At 35.8% G+C, this 20,650-nt stretch overlaps 2 protein-coding genes across 3 annotated transcripts; one reads left to right on the top strand and one right to left on the bottom strand.

The window, feature by feature from the left end:
* Positions 1-315: 315 nt before the first annotated feature.
* On the bottom strand, positions 316-10,098 carry LOC116025324 (probable UDP-N-acetylglucosamine--peptide N-acetylglucosaminyltransferase SPINDLY). Of its 2 annotated transcripts, none has more exons than XM_031266537.1 (18): positions 9,911-10,098; positions 8,700-9,172; positions 7,863-8,024; positions 7,606-7,781; positions 7,437-7,512; positions 6,961-7,089; positions 6,204-6,323; positions 6,058-6,126; positions 5,899-5,980; positions 5,072-5,166; positions 4,335-4,399; positions 3,683-3,881; positions 3,368-3,562; positions 2,703-2,797; positions 2,472-2,607; positions 2,157-2,374; positions 1,923-2,050; positions 316-1,323 (listed from the first exon to the last, which is right to left on the bottom strand). In XM_031266537.1, exons 2-18 carry the CDS (start codon positions 9,108-9,110, stop codon positions 890-892), a joined length of 2,790 nt encoding a protein of 929 aa, XP_031122397.1. In that variant the 5' UTR covers positions 9,111-9,172; positions 9,911-10,098; the 3' UTR covers positions 316-889. The 2 variants fall into 2 exon arrangements, with proteins under 2 accessions (XP_031122397.1, XP_031122391.1); XM_031266531.1 differs by having other exon boundaries at positions 8,700-9,133.
* A 7,297-nt stretch (positions 10,099-17,395) lies between these two features.
* Positions 17,396-18,539, top strand: LOC116004996. The gene is made up of 4 exons (XM_031245246.1): positions 17,396-17,515; positions 17,645-17,839; positions 17,938-18,257; positions 18,332-18,539. The coding sequence occupies exons 1-4, from the start codon at positions 17,396-17,398 to the stop codon at positions 18,537-18,539; spliced, it is 843 nt and encodes a 280-aa protein (XP_031101106.1).
* Positions 18,540-20,650: the final 2,111 nt, after the last annotated feature.

The following is a 20,650-nucleotide window of genomic DNA, read 5'->3' as shown; positions in this document are numbered from 1 at the left end:
TATATATATATATATATATATATATATATATATATATATATATATATATAGACATAATCAAATAAAAACATATGTCTCAGCCATCTATCAGGTTCATCAATAATTGAGACTGTTTACACACACAAATATATAGAGGGTTAAGTGAGAACACTTTCTTCTGAAAATAGGGTGAACACATCACACATCCACAAGAAATAAAAGGTTAAGAGCTTACTATTTTAAAGATTCAAGTTTGTAATAATTATATGATTTTTTTTAATACTAAAACTCACAAATAAACTTGCCAATTCAACTTTATTTAAAATTACTTGTGAATTCCATCGACAATAATATCTTTAATTAAAATAAGTTGCGAATTACATTGACAACCTCACTTCCCTTTGGAGTACATTCTAAAATGGCAATGGCAATGGCAATGGCAGGGGTACTTTAAACCATTCAAGCACAGGTAAACTACAGAAACCATAAAAGGACAACAGGCCTCTTCTCCAAATTTCTAATGCAAAGTATGAGAATAAAATTAGAAGGGCATTTTCAATCCCCATAATTTCTTCTTTTTGTTTTTATACAAAGACCCCATTACATAATCTAGGGGAATGTTAAAATGAATGACTAATACAGGCCCCCAACACTCATCAATCACTATTAACTCCACAAAACCTAATGCACTGTGGCTGCATTTTCATCTTCTAAAGGAACAATTCTCTTACCTGCCACTGCTTTCCTTGTGGCGATGCAATTTGCAACTCCATAGCCAACCCAAATCTAGTTATATGTCTAACAGCACCTTAAGCCCCATTAAGTAATTATGATACACAGGCTTTATCTGGACAGATCCTATTACTGGAAATTCCTGTGAATAGACAAGATGGTCAGTAATCACTATTTGTCACGAATCGACATCTGATTTAAATGAACTCTTATTTTCATCGGTCGATATGCGATTTAATGTAGAAGATGAGAGACTGAATCCATTGGCCTTAATTGATCCCAGAAGGCCACCTTTGGAATCAGCAGTGCTTCTGTTGTTTTCTGGAAGATCAACAGTTCCTTCAGAAACAGTCTTCTTCTCCTGCTGCTGCTGCTGCTGTAACATTTCCAAATGCTTCAATGATGGCACATCTCCCTTACAGTACCGACGCCAAATACTCCTGTATATTTCCTCAAGATTTTGGCCAAATTTTGGCCCATCACACAGAGGAGATTTCAACATAAGATCCCGAAGACTCAGTCTCAACTTTGAGAGAGCAGTAAGATCTGATGCCAACTGCAGTGCCAACTGAACATATTCATCTTCATTCTTGGCAACCAAGTTTTCCAATCCTGTAATGAAAGTACATCGATACAGCCTTCATCAAATAGGAATTAACTCCAACAAAGAAGCACAAGCAAGGTGTTCAACTTCTAACAAAGATATACAAAATGCACATCCAAGGTGTAATGAAATGAAAGATTTATGTTGCTTTTTAACTGTAATGTTAGGCCTTTTACCTTCAACCATCAAATGGTATCCAGTACACCTAGTCTAGAGTGTTAGGAGGGAAAGGATATGATGAGAGAATACCAAAGAGGAAGCTAGGATGCAAAGAAATCAAAGGAAAGAATCTGGTTATTAGAATAGAAAAGAAATAAGGGAGAGAATTCCCAGTATCATTACTCAAGATTCATCTGGTTGACGATAATATAATTTAGCATAAGGGCTGAAGGATATCATCATTTCAGACCAGACCAAGCTGCTGATAGATCTAATAGCCATATATAAACAGGGTCCCTAGCATGCCAAGCAATTTACTATTCACTTCAGGATATTTAGATCATAATTCTACATCTTTTAGTCTACTCAACAGTGCTAACAATTCTGAAAATGTTGAAGCATGACATACTACCAAAAAGATTATATTAAAATTCTGAAAATCACTTACCAACTGTCTTGAGGAGACTCACACCAACATTATGAGCATGTACAGAACCTCCCATAGTGACACAAGGAACTCCCATGAATAGAGATTCACATGTAGTAGTTGTTCCCGCATAGGGGAAAGTATCCAAGCTGCATAAATATAACAATAATCACTTATGTCCCCTCATGGTTTTTACCCATTTGCAAGTGGAATGGAAAAGATGCCCAAAATTGTTATGACAAGAAAAGAAATTACCTAATGTCCATAAGAGAGTATGCTTGCATATGATCATGGTTAAGAAGAATTAGAGGTAGCAGATCAACACGTTGTGGTTCCAGGCCCAACTGCTCCATTGTTGAAAGAAATCCCTGTCTTACACTATCGCAACAAAAAGGTTTACACTTTACAATCAACCGTGAATTAGGAACTGCACATAGGATCCTTGCCCATACTTGCAACACTTTTGGTGTTATCTGTCATTAGAAGAATGTTTTAAGAGCAAACAAATGGCATCAGATCCTGTTATATGCATCATTTGTAACATACGACTACCTAAACCCATAATATTACCTTTGCCAGATTGTTAAAGCTACCAAAAGTTACAAAGCCATTGGACAGGGCAGGAGTTGAAGATACAGGCCCCACTTCAGGGGAAGGTGTATAACAAAGAAAGCACTCTGGCAAACGAACCAACTCCTCAATGTGTCTGTAATCAAAACATCGACAATAACTTAGATGTCTAGATCCACCACTTAAACAAACATCAGAGGAAAACCTTGAGAAGAAATGAATGTCACGTACTTTTGTTTTGTATCAGGAGGGTCAGCAAGTGCATCAGTAATTCTGTAGTCAATAGTAGGCAAGCCTGTAGTATTCGGGTAGCCAATCCAAGTCACCTATAAGAGTGGCAAGTCAACAAAAGCTTCTTCCAACAGCCCACACATAACGTTCTCAGTGAAAGACTAGTGAAGTATGTTACTATGAATTATAACCCTTATAAGAGATACTGGCATGGAATTGAGTCAGATACTGGCTGGCTACGTAATAGAATTAGCAATTAAGACAACATAAAGCCACCAAAATAGTTGTATGTTCCTACTAGCATACAATTTTTTATGGATGTCCAGACAGGAAAATAGAACATGGAAGTATGTAGAGTTGTAGACCTATGCTCTTAGTATTTATTATGCCTGTAAATTGTCACATGTTATAATGTAAGTATTAAATCCTTAAAGTTAGGAGTGACAGAGTACAACTGTGCATATGCCAAAGTGGTCAAGTATTGACCCTTCTTCTACATGGCACATCAAAATTCATAGCAGTCCCAAGACCCATGAATAAGCATTACTTACAAAGTTGGTATTTGTCAACTATCAGGAAAAATCCATACTGAGATCCTAATAAATCATAAAGTAAAAGCACCATAAATAAAAATGGTGGCCAGGTTACTTGTACACCAATCTTACCTGAACAGGGGCAGGTCGGCATGCCATCATTCCCAGCTTATTGTTTGCAGTATGACCAGTGAGTTCTACCAAGATGTCAACCTTATCTTCTCTGACCATGCTAGCAACTTTTTTCTCATCAATCCCATAGATATCCCTCCAGACCCCACCCTTTTTCAAAACTCTATCTCTAAATTTGTTGGTTTTTGCATCTGCCTGCAACACCATTGTATAACAGTGAGAAAAGAAAGTTATGGTTCTTCAAACCAATCCATGGAACAATTACTAGAAGTATTTAGAGATACAAGGAAATTTACAACTGCAATATGACAGTACCTTAACAACAGCTGAATAGATGACCAATTTATAATTTGCATAGTCATGATAGGTAAGGGGAGCCTCAATAAAATATGACACAGAATGAGTGAAATAATCAGGAGACACATATCCAATAATCAGTTGTCTTTCTGGGTCTTTTGGATTGTCCCATGAAGTATATTGTGGAAACAATCGCATGAAGCGCCTGCCCCAGTCCCTGCATGAGATTCAAGTAAAAGAAAATGTAAAACCAACACAACTTAAATCAAATATATATGTATACTAGTTCATGACTACACGTTTGTTTCAAGAACTGTAGTCCATAGCCAGATTAGTTTATTTATAAAATTCAAAGTTCTAAATGACTGCCTATACTACAAGCCCTGACAAAACATTCCACAAAACTTTTGTAAATTGGAGTTTTAGACTTTTAGGACATTAGGATAAAACACAAAGTCTCCTCTTTAAGAAGAGGAGCTTTACTTGATCTGATGCTATCAAATTAATCTATATGTTAGATTAACAAAGTTATCACTATGCTGGAGATTTCTATGATACAGAAACCCTTTTATGTGTGCATTGACAAGAGGGGCATACAGCAGGAGATGGGGTTCAGCACCTTCCATATCCAGTACACAGAACAAAACATTTCATTAATGGTAGTAGGTACCTGTGAGCCTCATATAATTTATCATCAGTTCCTTCATTTATGTAGTTCATTGCAAGCAATCGGTTCTGCAGAGCACAATTTACAACATATTTGAGACAAAAAAGCATTTTACTGAAATGACATCGTAAACACGTTAACAATTGTGGAAGTGCCAAAATTTGAGCCTCATTCCAACTGCTAATGAGATCATACATACACGTGTACAAGGAGCACTACCCCCCACCCACCCACTCACCCCCCCCCCCCAAAAAAAAAAAACTACACATCCCAATCTAAAAAAAAAACAAATTAACAATCTGGTTATAAACTTAAATTGTGTAAGAACTTGGGCAAAGCTCTTATATGCCATGAAAAGCACAACATTCTTGTCTGGGAAATCAAACAAAAACCTTGAATGGAGTAATAAATTCAAGTAAAAACTATTAAGTATCAAGATGAATTTAGTTGTTGAGTTTCCCTCAATATAGAATTATGCCTTCTATCACATACACGGAATAATTAATATTAACGACTACCACTAGATGTAAACAACTGCAAGTCACACTCAAGTAATAAGCTGGTACCCTTGAGCAACATTCAGTATTATCATAGAAATCATGAATTAAACTGCGATCACAACTCACAAGTTTATAGTGTTAGGAGTTGAGGACTCTTTAACGGATTCACTAGTGTACTGAACCAGAGTTATCTAATTAGAATCTAGGCACCAGGAATATCATTATGAGAATAAACATTACCTGCCCTGCATTTCGTGAATCAGAATCTATCTTAAGGCACTGTTCATATGCTTCAATGGCAAGAGATATGTTCCCAGCATCTCTGTACAGAACTCCTGTGCATAAAAATTTTTGAATTGTAACTTAAAACTACATCTCGCCAAAGGAAGTGTAATTACAAAATAAATTCTCCAAGAATCTCAACTAAGACTGTGGCAAGGCAAATAAGTTAGTTTTTAACTTACCAGGTCAAAACACTACTTTTAACTTATTAGAGTTGTCAGTAACCAAGCTTTTGATAAAAATTAAAGCTAGCCTACAAGAAGTTTCCCGGAAGCTTATATAGCTTCTAAAAGCTAGCTATCAATGATAATGTTTTTCCAATTTTGCCCATGCTTATCAGCTAATTGCACCAAGCACAGCCTAATTGACATCAAAGATGCTTGCAGGACAATGAAGCTTCAATGAAATTCACAGGATATTAAAAGATGTCTTTCACGTCATTTGTGATATCTTGTTAATGAACTTATGCCTCAATGCAGCAATTCTTTCATCTTTTCACAAGCACAAAATCTTTTACAGAGTTTCTAAATCTGATCTAAAAACAAGTTAATAGAGATCAAAGTCTCACCATTTCCAGGAAAAACAACAAAAAGGTTAATGTAGCAAAGTATCAAATTGGAATGTAACTTTGTTCCCATTATGACCAACATCCAAAGTTCAAATTGGCAGGCCACCCACTAAACCAGCCAAATATATAAATGCTGATAAAAATAAAAATAAAAATAAAAATAAAAATAAAAATAAGCAAGTTGACAAGAAACTCACAGAAAGACAGAAAGAGGTACCTAAGTTGTTATATGCTTCAGCATAGGTAGGGTTTGCAATAATAGCTTTCTGAATCATGCTTTGAGCTGCATCCATTTTACCCTGTACAAATCATCAATGCTATCAACTGCTTCCGGAGACATGCATTAATAGCACTAAATAGAAAATAGATATTTTACCTGGACAGTATAGACTACCCCAAGATTATTTAGTGACTGAGAGAAATTTGGTTTGATAGACAAAGCCTTCTGCAAACATTGCAAGAGAAGAATGTCAAAAGATAATAAGCAGTAAGTTCCAATAGGTGTATAAGATAGAGAACTGCCTGATAGCATTCCACTGCTTTATCAATGTTGTCCCGATCCTTGTATATCACTCCTAAATTGTTACATGCCTCTGCACACTGAGGATTGAAGTGGAAGGCAAGTTCATAGAACACAATTGCCTGAAAAAAGGATTGCTTAATTTAGTAACATCATTGTGCAGCTAATAGGAAACATATCCTTCTCATCAAATAAGTTGAAACACAAGAATGATAGGGAAATTAAGGAAAAAAAATGTAAAGGGGCAGCACAGGTAACTGTTTGTACATAATGGATTAGATTGAAACATTGAAGGGAAACTTGTAGTATTGTACAGTGGTTATTACAAATACATACACCACAGACAATGGTCTCAAGCTTTCGCTAATACTTTGGTTCTAACAGAATCTATATTAGCCTATCTAAAGTTCTAAAGTCCACAATCCAATGGTTGAAAACCCAATGCAATGGCTGACATGCGGTATGCAAGAGCAAATTTGATATCTCACTTTCTTCTCAACTTTTTGACAGTGTGAAAATTGAATTTTTTTCTGGGTTTTGGCAGTTGACAGTTGACACCATGGTATATTGGTATCAGGACTTAAGAAATATAGTAACAAAGCTGATGTTTGGTGGTACCAGTGTACCACATAATGATCATGTAGTTAAATTTCTCATGTGTACATAGATACATATTTACAAACACATTTATGGATTTTCTTTCTTTCTTGGGTTTTTTTTTATTCCCCGAGGGAGTCTCTGGACAGAATTTAAAATTACCATGTCAAAATTCAGCATTTCCCCATAAGCAACTCCTAAATTATACATTGCATCTGCATAATGCCAATTGTAGTACAAAGCTTTCTTGTAATAAGCCACACCTTGATCAATGTCCCCCTCAAGTTTAACCTGTGAAAAAGAAATATCAGGAAAAAAACATTTGATGTATTTAAAACTTGCAATTCCTAACAGAATGAGAAAAACTAACATAGATAAATACCAGATTGAAAGCAATTGAAAATCTTCTATTAATTTTTTGAATCTCTGATTATCTAACAAATATACATAAATGAGTTAAAAGTTCAAAGGCTAGAGTCAAAACCAGGATGTAAACATTTTTGAAACCCATACTAAAGATGTTCTAGCACACAACATAGAGGTTTTTCAATTTTTGAAAAGATTATACATTTATACCTAAGTGAAATGAAATTAATTACAAAAGCACTTGAATATAAATCAACACAGCTCAAGATTACCTTTGTGCCAAAATCAGTCAAGGCAATAGCCATGTTATTCTTTGCAATCTCAAAGTTTGGAGACACAGCCAAACATCTGAATTCACGTAGGAAAGGGAAGCATTTCATTAGATGAAGGAAACATGAATAAAACTGAAAGTAAGATAATGAAACTCAATTAGATGGCTACCTCTCATAACAAGCAATGGCTGATTCCAAATCCCCGCGATTTTTGTAGATAACACCCATATTGCAATATGCTTCAGCATACATGGGCCTTTCTAATGCTGCCTTCTCATAGCATCTAAGGGCCAAGTCATATTGCATCATTTCCGAATAGATGACACCAAGGTTATAATAAGCAGGCTGCATGTATCACAATCCATTAAAATCCAATATCTTTGCTAATTCTGCATCAGGACAAAAGTTAGAGAATGATGAATTTACAGCATAGTGTTGATCTATTTCAATTGCTTCGTAGTACTTCTGAATCCCTTCCTGGGTATTACCAGCAAGCTTTAAGCTGGTTCCAAGGTCTGTTAATACAATTGCAAGGCATTCTGCAGCTGCTTTATATGAAGAGTCTGCCCTAAGAGCTTTTTGATAAGACTGCTTTGTTAAAATTTGTTAAATCAGTACAGTAAACATCAAATCAAAAGGAAAAGAAAAACAGCTAGTAAAAGCTCCAATCAACTTTAAAACAAGGACAGAAATGAGTTAGCTATCAAACAAGGTAGCAAATATCCAAGAACAATAGTAGATGAACATAGGGGGACAAATGAGAATCAAAAAAGGAAAAGATCTCAATAAGCTATTATCCAGCTCCAAAGGTAGGATTTATCAAGAACTAATGATAGCTTTAAACTTCACACACATTCAAGTATATTCTTAAAGGGCATTTTACTACCTTCCAAAAAAAAAAGCTGCAAAGCTCAACAAAATAATAATAATAATAATAATAACAACAACAACAACAACAACAACAACAACAACAACAACAACAACAACAACAACAACAACAACAACAACGATAATAATAATGAGAAACTGCTTAATGAATCTTAGAGCTCATTTTAAAGACCAATGAAGGTTATTGGATTTCCAACTTCTTCACTGTGATAGAAAAATCATGATATTCTCAACTCTCAAATGCTGGGTCATGTTAATGATCATGGAAGAGAAAGTTTAATTCTAATTAGATATTAACTGCTAGAATTTGATTACCAAAATATTATTTTCTGCTGAAAAAAAAGTGCCGAGAAAATTAGAATGCCACACACATACCTCAGCTGCCTCTACTAGTCGACCCTCATCCTTGTACAAAATTCCACAATGTGTAAGTGCACATGCATTCTGTGGCTCCAATCTGATAGCTTCTGAAAAACATTCAAAAGCAGGCCTTGCCATGTTCTGCATCTGCAGGCAAATACCTTTGCCAATGAGAGCTTCAACATTCCCACTATCCTTCTCCAATACCTTCTCATAGATAGTAAGCGCATCAGAAAACTTGTTTCTCGAGCGGAGAATGTTTCCAAAAGAAACATCATCTTTCCCTTCAACTTTATTCTTCACAGGACTAAGGCAACCTGGAGAGCCTCCACTGCCGGATGAAAGCTGGTCTGTTTTCAGAAAACCATTGCTAGTAACTGAGTCAGCTTCTTTCACATTTTCAGCATCATTCTCTGTCCATGCCATTGAACTAAGCTAGCAGAACGGCCCTAAACCAAGTGACAGGAACAGCTTCTTCAAATCAAAACCTTAAAAGAGAAAGTATTTCCAGAAAAAAAGTCATAAAGCATAGTTATTACATACCAACCTTAGCTAATTACAACAATCCCCATATTGCTGCTAATTTTTAATGCTTGAATTAGTTTCTTAACAAAAAGACTAATCAAATTCTCAATTGTTCAAAAACACATTTTGTATATTAATTGAAATTTAATGAACAGGCTAATCAAATCCCCAATTATTCAAAAACACAAGAAGACATTCGAATCACTTATATACTCTTGCAATCAAACTCCAGGCAAAATCTAATATAATTCTTCGAGTATTGAGATAATAGGTTTCTTATCTCTAAGAATGGATTACATTGCCCTAACGGGAATGATTGTACAATTATACCAAGTGTAGCTAGAGTTTTGCATGCAGTATGTATAGCACCCTTATCCCCAAAGTCTCACCAGAAACTACTCGAAATGCTTGTGATAAGATGATAAACTGAAAATCTACATGATTCTCTCTGCTATTCAGCTAATAAATACAACCCCCCAAATTTGAAATCTCCATACACAATTCCAGCCGACACTGATTAAAGGCTTGATATGTTGAACAACGAATCAAGAAATCAATTCTAGAAACTGAGGCACTGCAAAAGCATCTCACCAATTGAGAAACACAAAAAAAAAAAGATATAAGTGAACTCTATGAAACAAAAACAAGAACCGGAAATTTTATGCATATAAGCATATGGGTATGAGTAAAAGATTTGATACCTCCAAATAGAGACAGTTACAGAGCTTCTTCACTATGATCTTCAGTCATCTGCAACAACTTGAAGCCAGTAACGTAATTCTTCCCTAAAGTAGGAGACGATGGCGAGAGCAAGAATTACACTATTAGGGTTTGTCTTCTTTTCTATTTCTTTTTCTTTTTCTCTTTTTTTTTAACAGCTATGGTCTCTTTAGGCGCATATAGCTGCGCGAAATGACAAATGGCAAATACCAACCCGCCCCTCAAAAAATCAAAATTCACCTCCTATAGGTGAACCAAACGAATGGTATTATTTTTTTTTCTTTAGAAATTCTTCATTGTCAAAAAACACCTTCCTTATTACTCTACGAGCATTCCCATTAATGAAATTTTTAATTAATTTAAATAATAGAGGAGATAAGAGAGAAGGCAAATTGAGAGTGGTTTTTTTTTTTTTTTTAATACTACTAACTCTATTAGAATGCAGTATTCACCACCTCCCGCCACTGGACTACAAGGTCCTTAGCGAGAGTGTTATTTTAAATAACCCTTAAAAAAATAAAGAGGAGTTAGTGCCCATTGCGCACACCAATGACACTCAACACGTGAGTGCAATGTACACACTAGTTAGATGCGTGAGGATGGTCGTCATTTGGCAACCACTCTTTTCACTTATTTTCTTCTTCTTCTTTTTTTTGTTTTGTTTTTTTATTGCCACTCTTTTCGCTTTTTTTTTAAAAAAAAAATTCTTTTCCTATATGGCATGTTAAAAACCCTTTTTGGGTTTTTAGAGCAAAGTAATCCAAATGGTTACAAATTTTTTATTTTAGATTTTTTGTCATGTCATTTTTGAAAGTTTAAAACAAAAATAACAATAATAAAAAATAGAAAAAATGGTAACCACTCTAATATATCCCGTGTGCACGTGAGATGCACGCACCCATTGGGTATGCAATTTGGCCCTATGCCACATTTTTTTTCTCTTTTTTTTAGGACAAAAATCGGGTATATAGCGTATAATCCCATCTCTCTCTCTCTCTCCCTCTCTCTTCCAAATCGGCAAAGCTGTCTATCAAATTTTTTATTTATTAAAAATACTTATTAATGCTACGCACCCTCCTATATTTCCCATTCCATCTTTCCCTCTTAATGTGGCATTATCTAATTAGACAACTAATTTTCATTTTAACTAGTGATGAAAACATACAATGTATAGACATCCAATGAATGAAAGCTACATCATAAAGGAGAAAAAACTATTATTTTATTTATGCTTTAATGTTATTATGTTTGCATTGTGGTGATATACTTATGTAGTTATGTATTAATTTTGTATTAGGTATATTTCTTAAATTATTTAGAAATACTTATTAAAGTTTTTAAAAATACTTAACATATAGGCTTTAAATAGGCTCAAAACATGACTTACTTTGAAGCCTTTTTAATAGCCTACATATTAAATAGGCTTTTAAAAAGGTTTCAGGCCAAGTCATGCCAATTGTAGACTCAGGCCTGAGCCTAACAAAAAGCCTACATATAGGTTTAGGCTTTGGCCTAGGTCCATGCCTTAGATTTTCGTAATAGGTCAGGCATAATTTTTTAAAGCTCAGCTCGACTCGACCTATTTCCATCCCTACCTATCAAGAAGTACATTTAAATTTTACTAAGGAATGGAAAATGACGGCCTTATGTACGTACACACACACACATATTATATATATAATATGCTCAATCAAAAAGGTTAATTAAGTAGTCCAAGGAGCACGCTATGACCTGGATGCCCAATTAGGTATAACGTGCTTATCTAGTAATCATTAAACGTGTCTAGTGACATTTAATGCCACACGTTTGAGGCACCGCAATAAGCACAGTTTGCAAGGTACACACAAATCTTGTTGCGTACAATTGCGTAAGCGTTAATCTTAAGATTTCATGAAGATTGTAGTATAAATAAGCATCTCATACAATGAACCTAGAACCAACTAGAACATCAAAGCCCGCCAATAATATGGGCTTAATGGAGGCCACCCCGCATTAAGCCTGCAGGCCTAGGACAAAAGAATTTTAAAAGTTTTATATTTAAATAAAAAATAACATAAAAAAGTTAGTAAGTGTATACTTAGTTTAAACATATATTAATGTTGGGGTTCAAACTTGAGACCTTTCATTCGAAAAGCCATAGTTATGTCGTTCAACCACAAGGCCTTTAGTATAAATTCCTTAAACACTAAAACTTAATATACATATACCTCTCTCGTCCCACTTTGGCCTGCCCCCAATTTTTTTTTAATATAATAATAATTACTATGTTGTAAATTAAGGTGTTCATCGCATGATTCGTTGTATCGTTCTTATTATGTAAATGCAATACACATAGCAATATAGAATAAAATGAAGAGAATACAATAGTACATAATAGAGAATAATCAATATGTTATTATTCATTATTCAAACCAATATATACATGATACACAAAGTTCATTCAACATATAAGTCTAATAACTAATATAAGAGGGGTTGGGAGTTCGAACCCTTCTTGTATGGAAAAACCAATCTGGTCAGCACTACTTTTCCCCTTAATTGGGTCGACCCGGTGCAAATGAGGATTAGTCTAAGTATGGTACGAGCTTAAAGGTGCATCCTACAGTTAGGATCTACTCATGACACCTCGTGACCTAACCAAAAAAAAAATACATAATGCGTTATTTCATAAGTCAATAACAAATTGTTTATACAATGTACTAATTTCTAATACACATTTTTTAATATAAATAAATAAATAAACATATATTTATATACTCCCTCTATCCCATTTTATCTATCATATTTACTATTCATTAGTTAAACTGACTCTTTATTCTTTGCTTATTTTCTTTATTAGTTTTTAATTATTTTTAAATTTAAATTTTTGTGTTTTATGGTACTTTTAATGTAGTTTCTAAATATATAAATTTTATATATTAATACTAAACTTAATATTATGAAAAATTGAATTCAAAATAACTTCAGTCAAGCCTCATTAACAGAACCAGAGACATAAAATGGGACGGAGGGAGTATATAATAATTATATAAAATGGTGTATATAACACACACACACACACACTATGTTAGTAATGTATACATACTAGGCCGGCTTAGCGGTCCCGTCTACCCCCTAAAACATACCATAAAATTCAAAGTCCGTCCCGCCCATTTGGCGAGGCGAGATGAGCTTTTGACAGCTCTTGATCCAACTATAGATTATTGTATTGTTACTTTGCTATTCTTTTACTATATAGTTATAATTGAATTCCTTAAACACTAAAACTTAATATACATATACCTCTCTAATCCCACTTCGGCCTGCCCCCAATTTTTTAATATAATAATAGTTACTATGTTGTAAATTAAGGTGTTCATCGCATGAATTGTTGTATCGTTTTTGTTATGTGAATGCAATACACATAGCAATATAGAATAAAATTAAGAGAAAACAATAGTACATAATAAATAATAACTAATATGTTATTATTCATTATTCAAACCAATATATACATGATACACAAAGTTCATTCTACATATAAGTCTATAAAAGATGAAGAGTTATAAGTATAATGTAGCTCATTTAATAATGTCCATATTTATTTATTTATTTACAATACCCCCCCCCCCCGACATTACTATAACATACTTATGTCTCGTTAAAAACGTCACTGTAAACGTGAAAAAGTTGAATTGTATATTATATCCAAAGTATCGGTTAAAATGAAGTATAAAATATGAAGGGGTACAATCTATAGATATGAGAAGTCCTCTGATTCTCTATTAAAGTATGATGATATGTCCTAATTCCTTGCTGAAGGGCCTCCAAAGTTAAGTAGCTTGTTCTTCAATGAAGGGCTTATATGTAGCTTGATTTTCAAAGAGGGGCTTACGGTTCTCAAATGGAGTGATCCTCTGCGGGTGAATATTGTACATGTTCCATATGATATCCTGGCAATATTTCGGTAGAATTTCAATATGCATATTCTGTGAGCTCCCTTTCCTCCAAATGAAGCCACCTTTATCATTTTGGATAATCTTCAAATTAAATTTAAATATTTGAATTAAATATGAGGAATGTATCGGGACACCATCATGTACAGGTTCATGATTCCATCATATTTCAAATAATATCCAATTATAAAAAAATCTTCAAAATTATATAACCCACATATATTCTTGATGAATCAAAACCAAGTCAAACCCACCAATTAGGCAACCCAATTAATCCAAATAACCCGGTCCAACTCAATTAAATATTTCATTATTTTGGGTCGAGCAATCCAACACACAATTACTCTTCATTAAGTAATTAGAGCAATTAAATATTTATTACGGACAAAAACTTGTGTGAGACCGTCTCACCATGAGACGAGTAGGGTTAGGTCGGGCCAAGATGCAAATGTAACACTTATATGCACAAATGTCATACTTATATGCTCAAATGTAATACTAATCAGGAATACAAAATTTTTTACTTATAAGGGTAAATGTAATACTTTTAAGGAAAATACAATACTTTTACATTTCAATTTAAAAGTATTACATTTTTCCTCAAAAGTATTATATTTGCCCTTATAAGTAAAGGGCATTTGTCAACATTACTTATTATGAAAAATGTGTTACTTTTTCTCTTATAAGTAACAAAAATTGTATTCTTGATTAGTGTTATATTTGAGCATATAAGTATGACATTTGCACATATAAGTACGACATTTGCATGGTGCTTTGACCCGACCCGACTCGTCTCACGAATAAGGATCCATGAAACAGTTTCACACAAGTGTGACCCTTTATTACGCATTTAATCAACCCAACTAAATAAATATTTACCTAACTATCCCAATTAAAGTAATTAATTTGGAAAATTAATTATCCACCAAGGCCCAACATCACACATACCAGCTCATTTAAAACTTTAATACTTACAAATTGCCCCCTTTGAGACTTGATAATTGTGTCATTAAATGCAAAGATTAGAAAGTCTAGACGCCTTGCAAACGACACTATCGGACCATCCATGCGTTGATTTTTTGTTTCAACCACTTAATATACATATGAAGCAAAGAAAAATAATAATGGATCTCTTTAATATGCAACTTTCACTACATGAAACCGTTGTGTAACCCATCTAATCCAATGAAGTCGTCGCTCGGTTAGGATTCAACAGTTCTTGAAAATAAAATGCAAGATATACCATTGTCCAAATATGATTGTGATTATCTGTTCAAATATGATTGGGATTATCACTTCAACTTGAACTCAAATGCTTCAAAGTAATACTCCCACCAAACCTCGAATATTGCATGTCACTATAAATAGCGCTCTATATTCATCTTTCTGCATCCTTAGTCAGTCGAGAGCAAACTTCAAGTAATTCTCAACTCTAATTTACGCCCCATTTATACATGCACATATATCTTGCCTTTAATTGTGCAGCTTTCACTACTATGGGAAAACCAAACAAAATAAAGAACTGTAAGCATTGGATGATACTTCTTGGGAATTGATTTTTCAGGATGTTTTCCACAATCGCTTGGACTTGCCATCGTCACAAACACTAGATCACCTCTTAAGAATCAATTTTATGGGTTGTTTTCCACCATTGTTCGAACTTCTCGCCACCTGAGATTAATGTTCAAGAAGAACAACAAGAGATATGCGAGATACATTGGAAAGGAGGCACTTGGGAATTAATTTCCAAAGGTGTATTCCACCATTCTCTAACTCTCACTGCTACCCACCAAAAGAAAATTGTTGGGACATTCCGTACAAAACTCTGGACGAGACGTTGTTCCCAAGAGTGAAGAAATGTCAATCTGCCAAAGACATTTAAGAGACGTTGATGCTCATAGGAGAAGGAGATGAATAAGAAAAGGAGAATAAGCTTACTATAGCCATGAAAGAGGTTCGAGGACTTCCAAATGGGAGTCAACGATACCATCAGCGAGATGGGAACTCGATTCATGAAGCTTCTCATCAAGATAAGTGATCTTGGAAAGGAGCCGGGTCAAAAGAAGATCAACTTGAAGATTCTCCGAGGACTGCCCAAAGCATAGGAGATGAATGTGGCAGCGATGCAAGACCATAGAGAGCTCAAAATGGTTCAAACCTCACAAAGCTTCAGTGATCTGAAAGCATATGAGTTCAAGCATGAATCGAAGCGAGATGAGGAACCCAAGATGAAGAATGTGGCTCTAGTTGCTGACCAGCAATCATCCATATCTACAAGGTGAAACTCTAACCCTTATGATTTTTTAATTGACGAGCAGTTTGCGTTGTTTGTTAGGAAATTTAAAAGGATCATGAGAAAGAAAAATTTTCAAGATCCGCCAACTATACCAAGCTCATCGAGCCAAAGGAATTTAGAGAGAACAAATATCTCCAAAAAGAGAGAACTAGAGGAGTTATAGATGCTATGCTATAACTATAAAAAACCAAGGTATTTCAAAGTTGAATGTCCTCATTCAGTGATCTGCAAGCACCAGGACCAAGTAAGAAGCTCCAACACTCCAAACAACTCGAGGAATACTCAAGTAGAAACGAGTGGACGAAGTTCCAATCAATCGGCCAATCACTCAAAGGGATAATTGATAAAGAAGGAGGAAGGCTTTAAAAGCAGAAGAAGAAGCCGAGAAGGCAGACCCTTAGCCATGCACCTCCAACTCGAATTTTGATAGTGATAACTTAGGAGACGAGAAAGGTCCCATCTGTCTTTACAGTCAAGAGCAGTCAAACTAGAACTTATGTCAAATAGCGAAAGACCATTAGGTAGAATCTCAATCCTTTTTTCTCTAATCAATGTGAATCTGATTCAAGTTGTGATGAAGATCCTATGGATTCGGTATTTAAACTGATGAAGGACTTCAAAGTTGTCAAAAACACTCACGTCAAAGTAAAAGAAGAGAATGCTTGACTTTTGGCCGAAAATGAAGATCTCAAGAGCATCATGCTAAAAAAAATGAGATGATGAGCACAATCGGTCAATTCAAAGGTTCATGGATGGTAGCTATGAGAATGGGAAGAAGGAATACGAGAAATCGGGATAAGAAAAACCAATATGGAAATGGGAATAGTAAAAAGGATATGCGTAGTGAAGGAAAAAGTAATGAAAAAGTGGTAGAGGATAATACGGGTGATGACGATATGGGAAATCAAGAAGTGGAAGTAGAGCCAAACACACAAAGTGAGAAAAAGGGGACAATCGATGCCCAAGTTCTTCAGGTCCAACGAATGGTAGAAAATCCACAACCCAAGTATCTGAAAAGTAAATTGAAGGGAATAACAAGCATGGCAAACATAAGGTGGTGGTTGAAGGGACTACTAGCAAGAGCAATAAAGAAATAACACAACCTAGTTAGAGGAAAATAGCCTACCAAGCTAGGGCAGTTAATGAGCACACCTTGGTCAAAGGGAATAAGAATGGAGTAACGACGACACAGGTGGTGGGGACTGACGTGGAAACAGGGCCTGATTAATGTCGAGATGGACTCCTTTGAGCATCACAGCGATCCTCCAAACCAGATTGATGGTGGAACCACATGGTCTACGGAAGGAGAGCTCTTTGAGGACAGCCTGAATGTAGTGGACGAGGGTGACATGGAGGTGGAACTTTGATTTGCCATTGTTCTTTTTTGTTGTGGTCAGGTTTTGTTTCTTTTCCCTTTGTGTTTTTCTTTTTCTATTTATGTCATTTTGTTTGCATGTTTGTTTTTTGTTTGTTTTCCAATGAAGTTCATCACTTGGAATTGTCAAGGAGCAGCGTTTAGGAGTTTTCTTAGAGCTGCTAAATGGCTTTGCAGCAGCCATAAATCAGATATTCTTTTTCTTTTGGAGACAAAAACTTCTGGTTCCGACGTGGATATGTTGTTTGCTACAAGACGGGGTTCAATAATTGGGCTAGGGTGGAGGCTCTTGGCTTTAGTAGACGTATCTGGGTCCTCTGGAAGGAGGATGTTAATGTTGATGTGCTTTATTCTCACCCCCAGTTCATGTATTTGGAGGTTAAAGATTATAATAATGGTCAGTCATGGAATTTTACGGTGGTTTATGGTAGCCCGTCGCTCCATCTTCGGCGCAGACTTTGGAATTCCCTAACTCGTACTAAAATTAACATTAATGGCCCCTGGCTAGTTGAGGGTGATTTTAATGCAGTAATTAGTAATGACGAGACTTCTAGCCCGGGTAACTCGGGAGCTCATAGGAATAATGATTTTAGAAATTGGATTTTTGAGGAGGCTTTAATTGACTTGGGCTTTGAGGGCCAGAAGTTTACGTGGAAAAGAGGACAGGAAAGTGGAACTTTCAAAGGAGCGAGACTTAACAGAGCATTATGTTCTATTGACTGGTTTGACGAATTTCGTAACACGAAGAAACTCACCTGGCGATGATTAATTTTGATCATTACCCCATTTTGATTAGCATTGATTGTCCCCATGACAATTATATTAATACTTTCAAGTTTCAAGGGGCCTGGGTGAGGCATCCCAACTTCTTGGAAACTGTCAAGGAGAACATGAACGAAAATGCTATTGTTTGGGATAATAAAGACAATTTAGCTACCAAGCTGAAGGATTGGAATAGACATACTTTTGGGAACATCCACATTAGAAAAAATGCGTCTCTTTAAACGTCTTGACAGGATCCAAAAGCATCTTGATAAAGTTAATCACTCAAGGATCATCAAGCTTGAAAGGAAACTCAAGGGTGAACTAGAGGAGGTTCTGAACCAAGAGGAAATATTATGGTACTAGCAAGCTAGAGAGGAATGCATTGCCTCAGGTGACAGAAACACTAGCTTTATCATACAGCCACTAAGGTGGAAAAAAAAACCAAGAAAATGCGGTGCCAAATTCTTGATAATACAAGTCAGGAGGTGCTTAATGAAGAAGAAACTGAGAAGGCCTACTTTAAAGATATTTTCACTAGAGATTGTGACACTGAGGATGGATGTTCTTTAAAGGGAAAGTTCCCGCATCTTAGTCAAGAGGATTGAAATAAATTTAATGCGGATTTCACCATTGATGAAGTTAAAGCAGTTCTTCTCAATATGGGCCCTCTCAAAGCCCTGGAGCCCGATGGGTTCCATGCTTGTTTCTACCAAAAAGCTTGGAATGTTGTTGGGAGCTCTATATACAATCAGTTCCATGGATTTATGGCAATTGGTACTCTTGAGGCGGGAATAAATGGCACGCTGATTGCTCTTATTCCAAAGAATAACTGCCCCTCTAGTGCTAGCCACTTCCGCCCAATAAGCTTGTGTAACGTAATTTACAAAATCATTACCAAGGCATTAAGCAATAGGATTAAGCTCATCATCAGGAAGCTCATTGGGGTGGAGCAAAGCAGCTTTGTACCAGGTCGCCAAATCACGGACAACATTCTAGTGTACCAAGAAGTTCTCCATTCTATGCGCACTAGAAATGGTAATACAGGGCACATGATCCTAAAAATTGACCTAGAGAAAGCTTATGACAAGCTGGACTGGGACTTTGTTAGGGATACTCTCAATGATGTTGGGATGAATAACACATGGGTTCGAAATATTAGGACTTGTGTCCAATCTTCTAGTTTGAACATCCTTTGGAATGGGAAACAACTTGAGCAAATTATTCCTACACGAGGTATTCGGCAAGGGATGCTATTTTGCCTTATTTATTTGTATTGTGCATGGAGCGACTCAACCACATAATCAAGGAGGAAGTACAGAAAGGAAAATGGAGAGGCATCAGGCTGACCAGGTATAGTCCTTTTCTCACCCACTTGTTTTTCCCTGACGATTTGGTTCTTTTTGTAGAATCTTCGTAGGAGCAAATTATGGTGATCAAAGATTGTCTTGAGAGATTTAGTAAGGCGCCGGGCCAAAGGGTTAGCCTGAATAAATCTTAGATGTTCCTTTCAAAGAATGTAAGTGTAGAGGACGCAAAAATTCTCACGGATCTTGCTGGCATCCCTTAATGGATGGAAGATGAAGTTCCTCACATTGGCAGGATAGTAGGTCCTTACGCAAATGGTACTTCACACTATAACATACTATACCATGCAACCTATTTTTATGCCTGTAGGTATTTGGGAGGAAATTGATAAACAAATTCGAAGATTTCTTTGGGGAAGCACCAATGAAAAACATAAATGTCACCTGGTTCGCTGGGAAGAAGTGACGAAAGCAAGGAATGCGGGTGGCCTGGGAATTAGATTGTCTAAAGAGGTGAATAATGCGTTTATGTCCAAACTAGGATGGAGAATTCTTATAGAGGACGATAGCTTGTGGGTAAAACTCTTGAAAGCTAAGTACGCCTACGGTAAGCAGGGTTTGGGTATAATTGAGCCTAAGAAAAGGGAGCTCTAATGCCTAGAGAGGAATGATCTCTACCCTCTCTACCATCCACCAAGGTACCCGTTTCATTATGAAGGATGGTAATTCGGCCAGGTTCTGGGAGGATGCATGGGTGCATGACAAACCCCTTAACTGCTACATCTAAGACGCTGAACATACTAGTACGAGTGGGAAAATAGTGTGCACGTATTGGAATGCTAATGAGGGATGGAGATGGAGTAGTCTGTGCAATCTACCTACCAATGTGAAAGAGAGTATGGACCTTCTTACGCTAGAGGAGAGCGATAGCAAAGATTAACCCACATGGACTAGTAAAGCCTCAGGTATGTTCTCTGTTAGCTCTGCATATAATATCGTTAAAGGAGTTTCAACTAACGTGCAGGGGCCTTTTTGGAATAAAATAT

This window comes from Ipomoea triloba, chromosome 1, assembly GCF_003576645.1.
Source record: "Ipomoea triloba cultivar NCNSP0323 chromosome 1, ASM357664v1".
In the NCBI taxonomy this organism is placed as follows: domain Eukaryota; kingdom Viridiplantae; phylum Streptophyta; class Magnoliopsida; order Solanales; family Convolvulaceae; genus Ipomoea; species Ipomoea triloba.
Note: the sequence above shows the minus strand (reverse complement) of the source record. Positions and strands in the feature narration are given on the sequence as shown.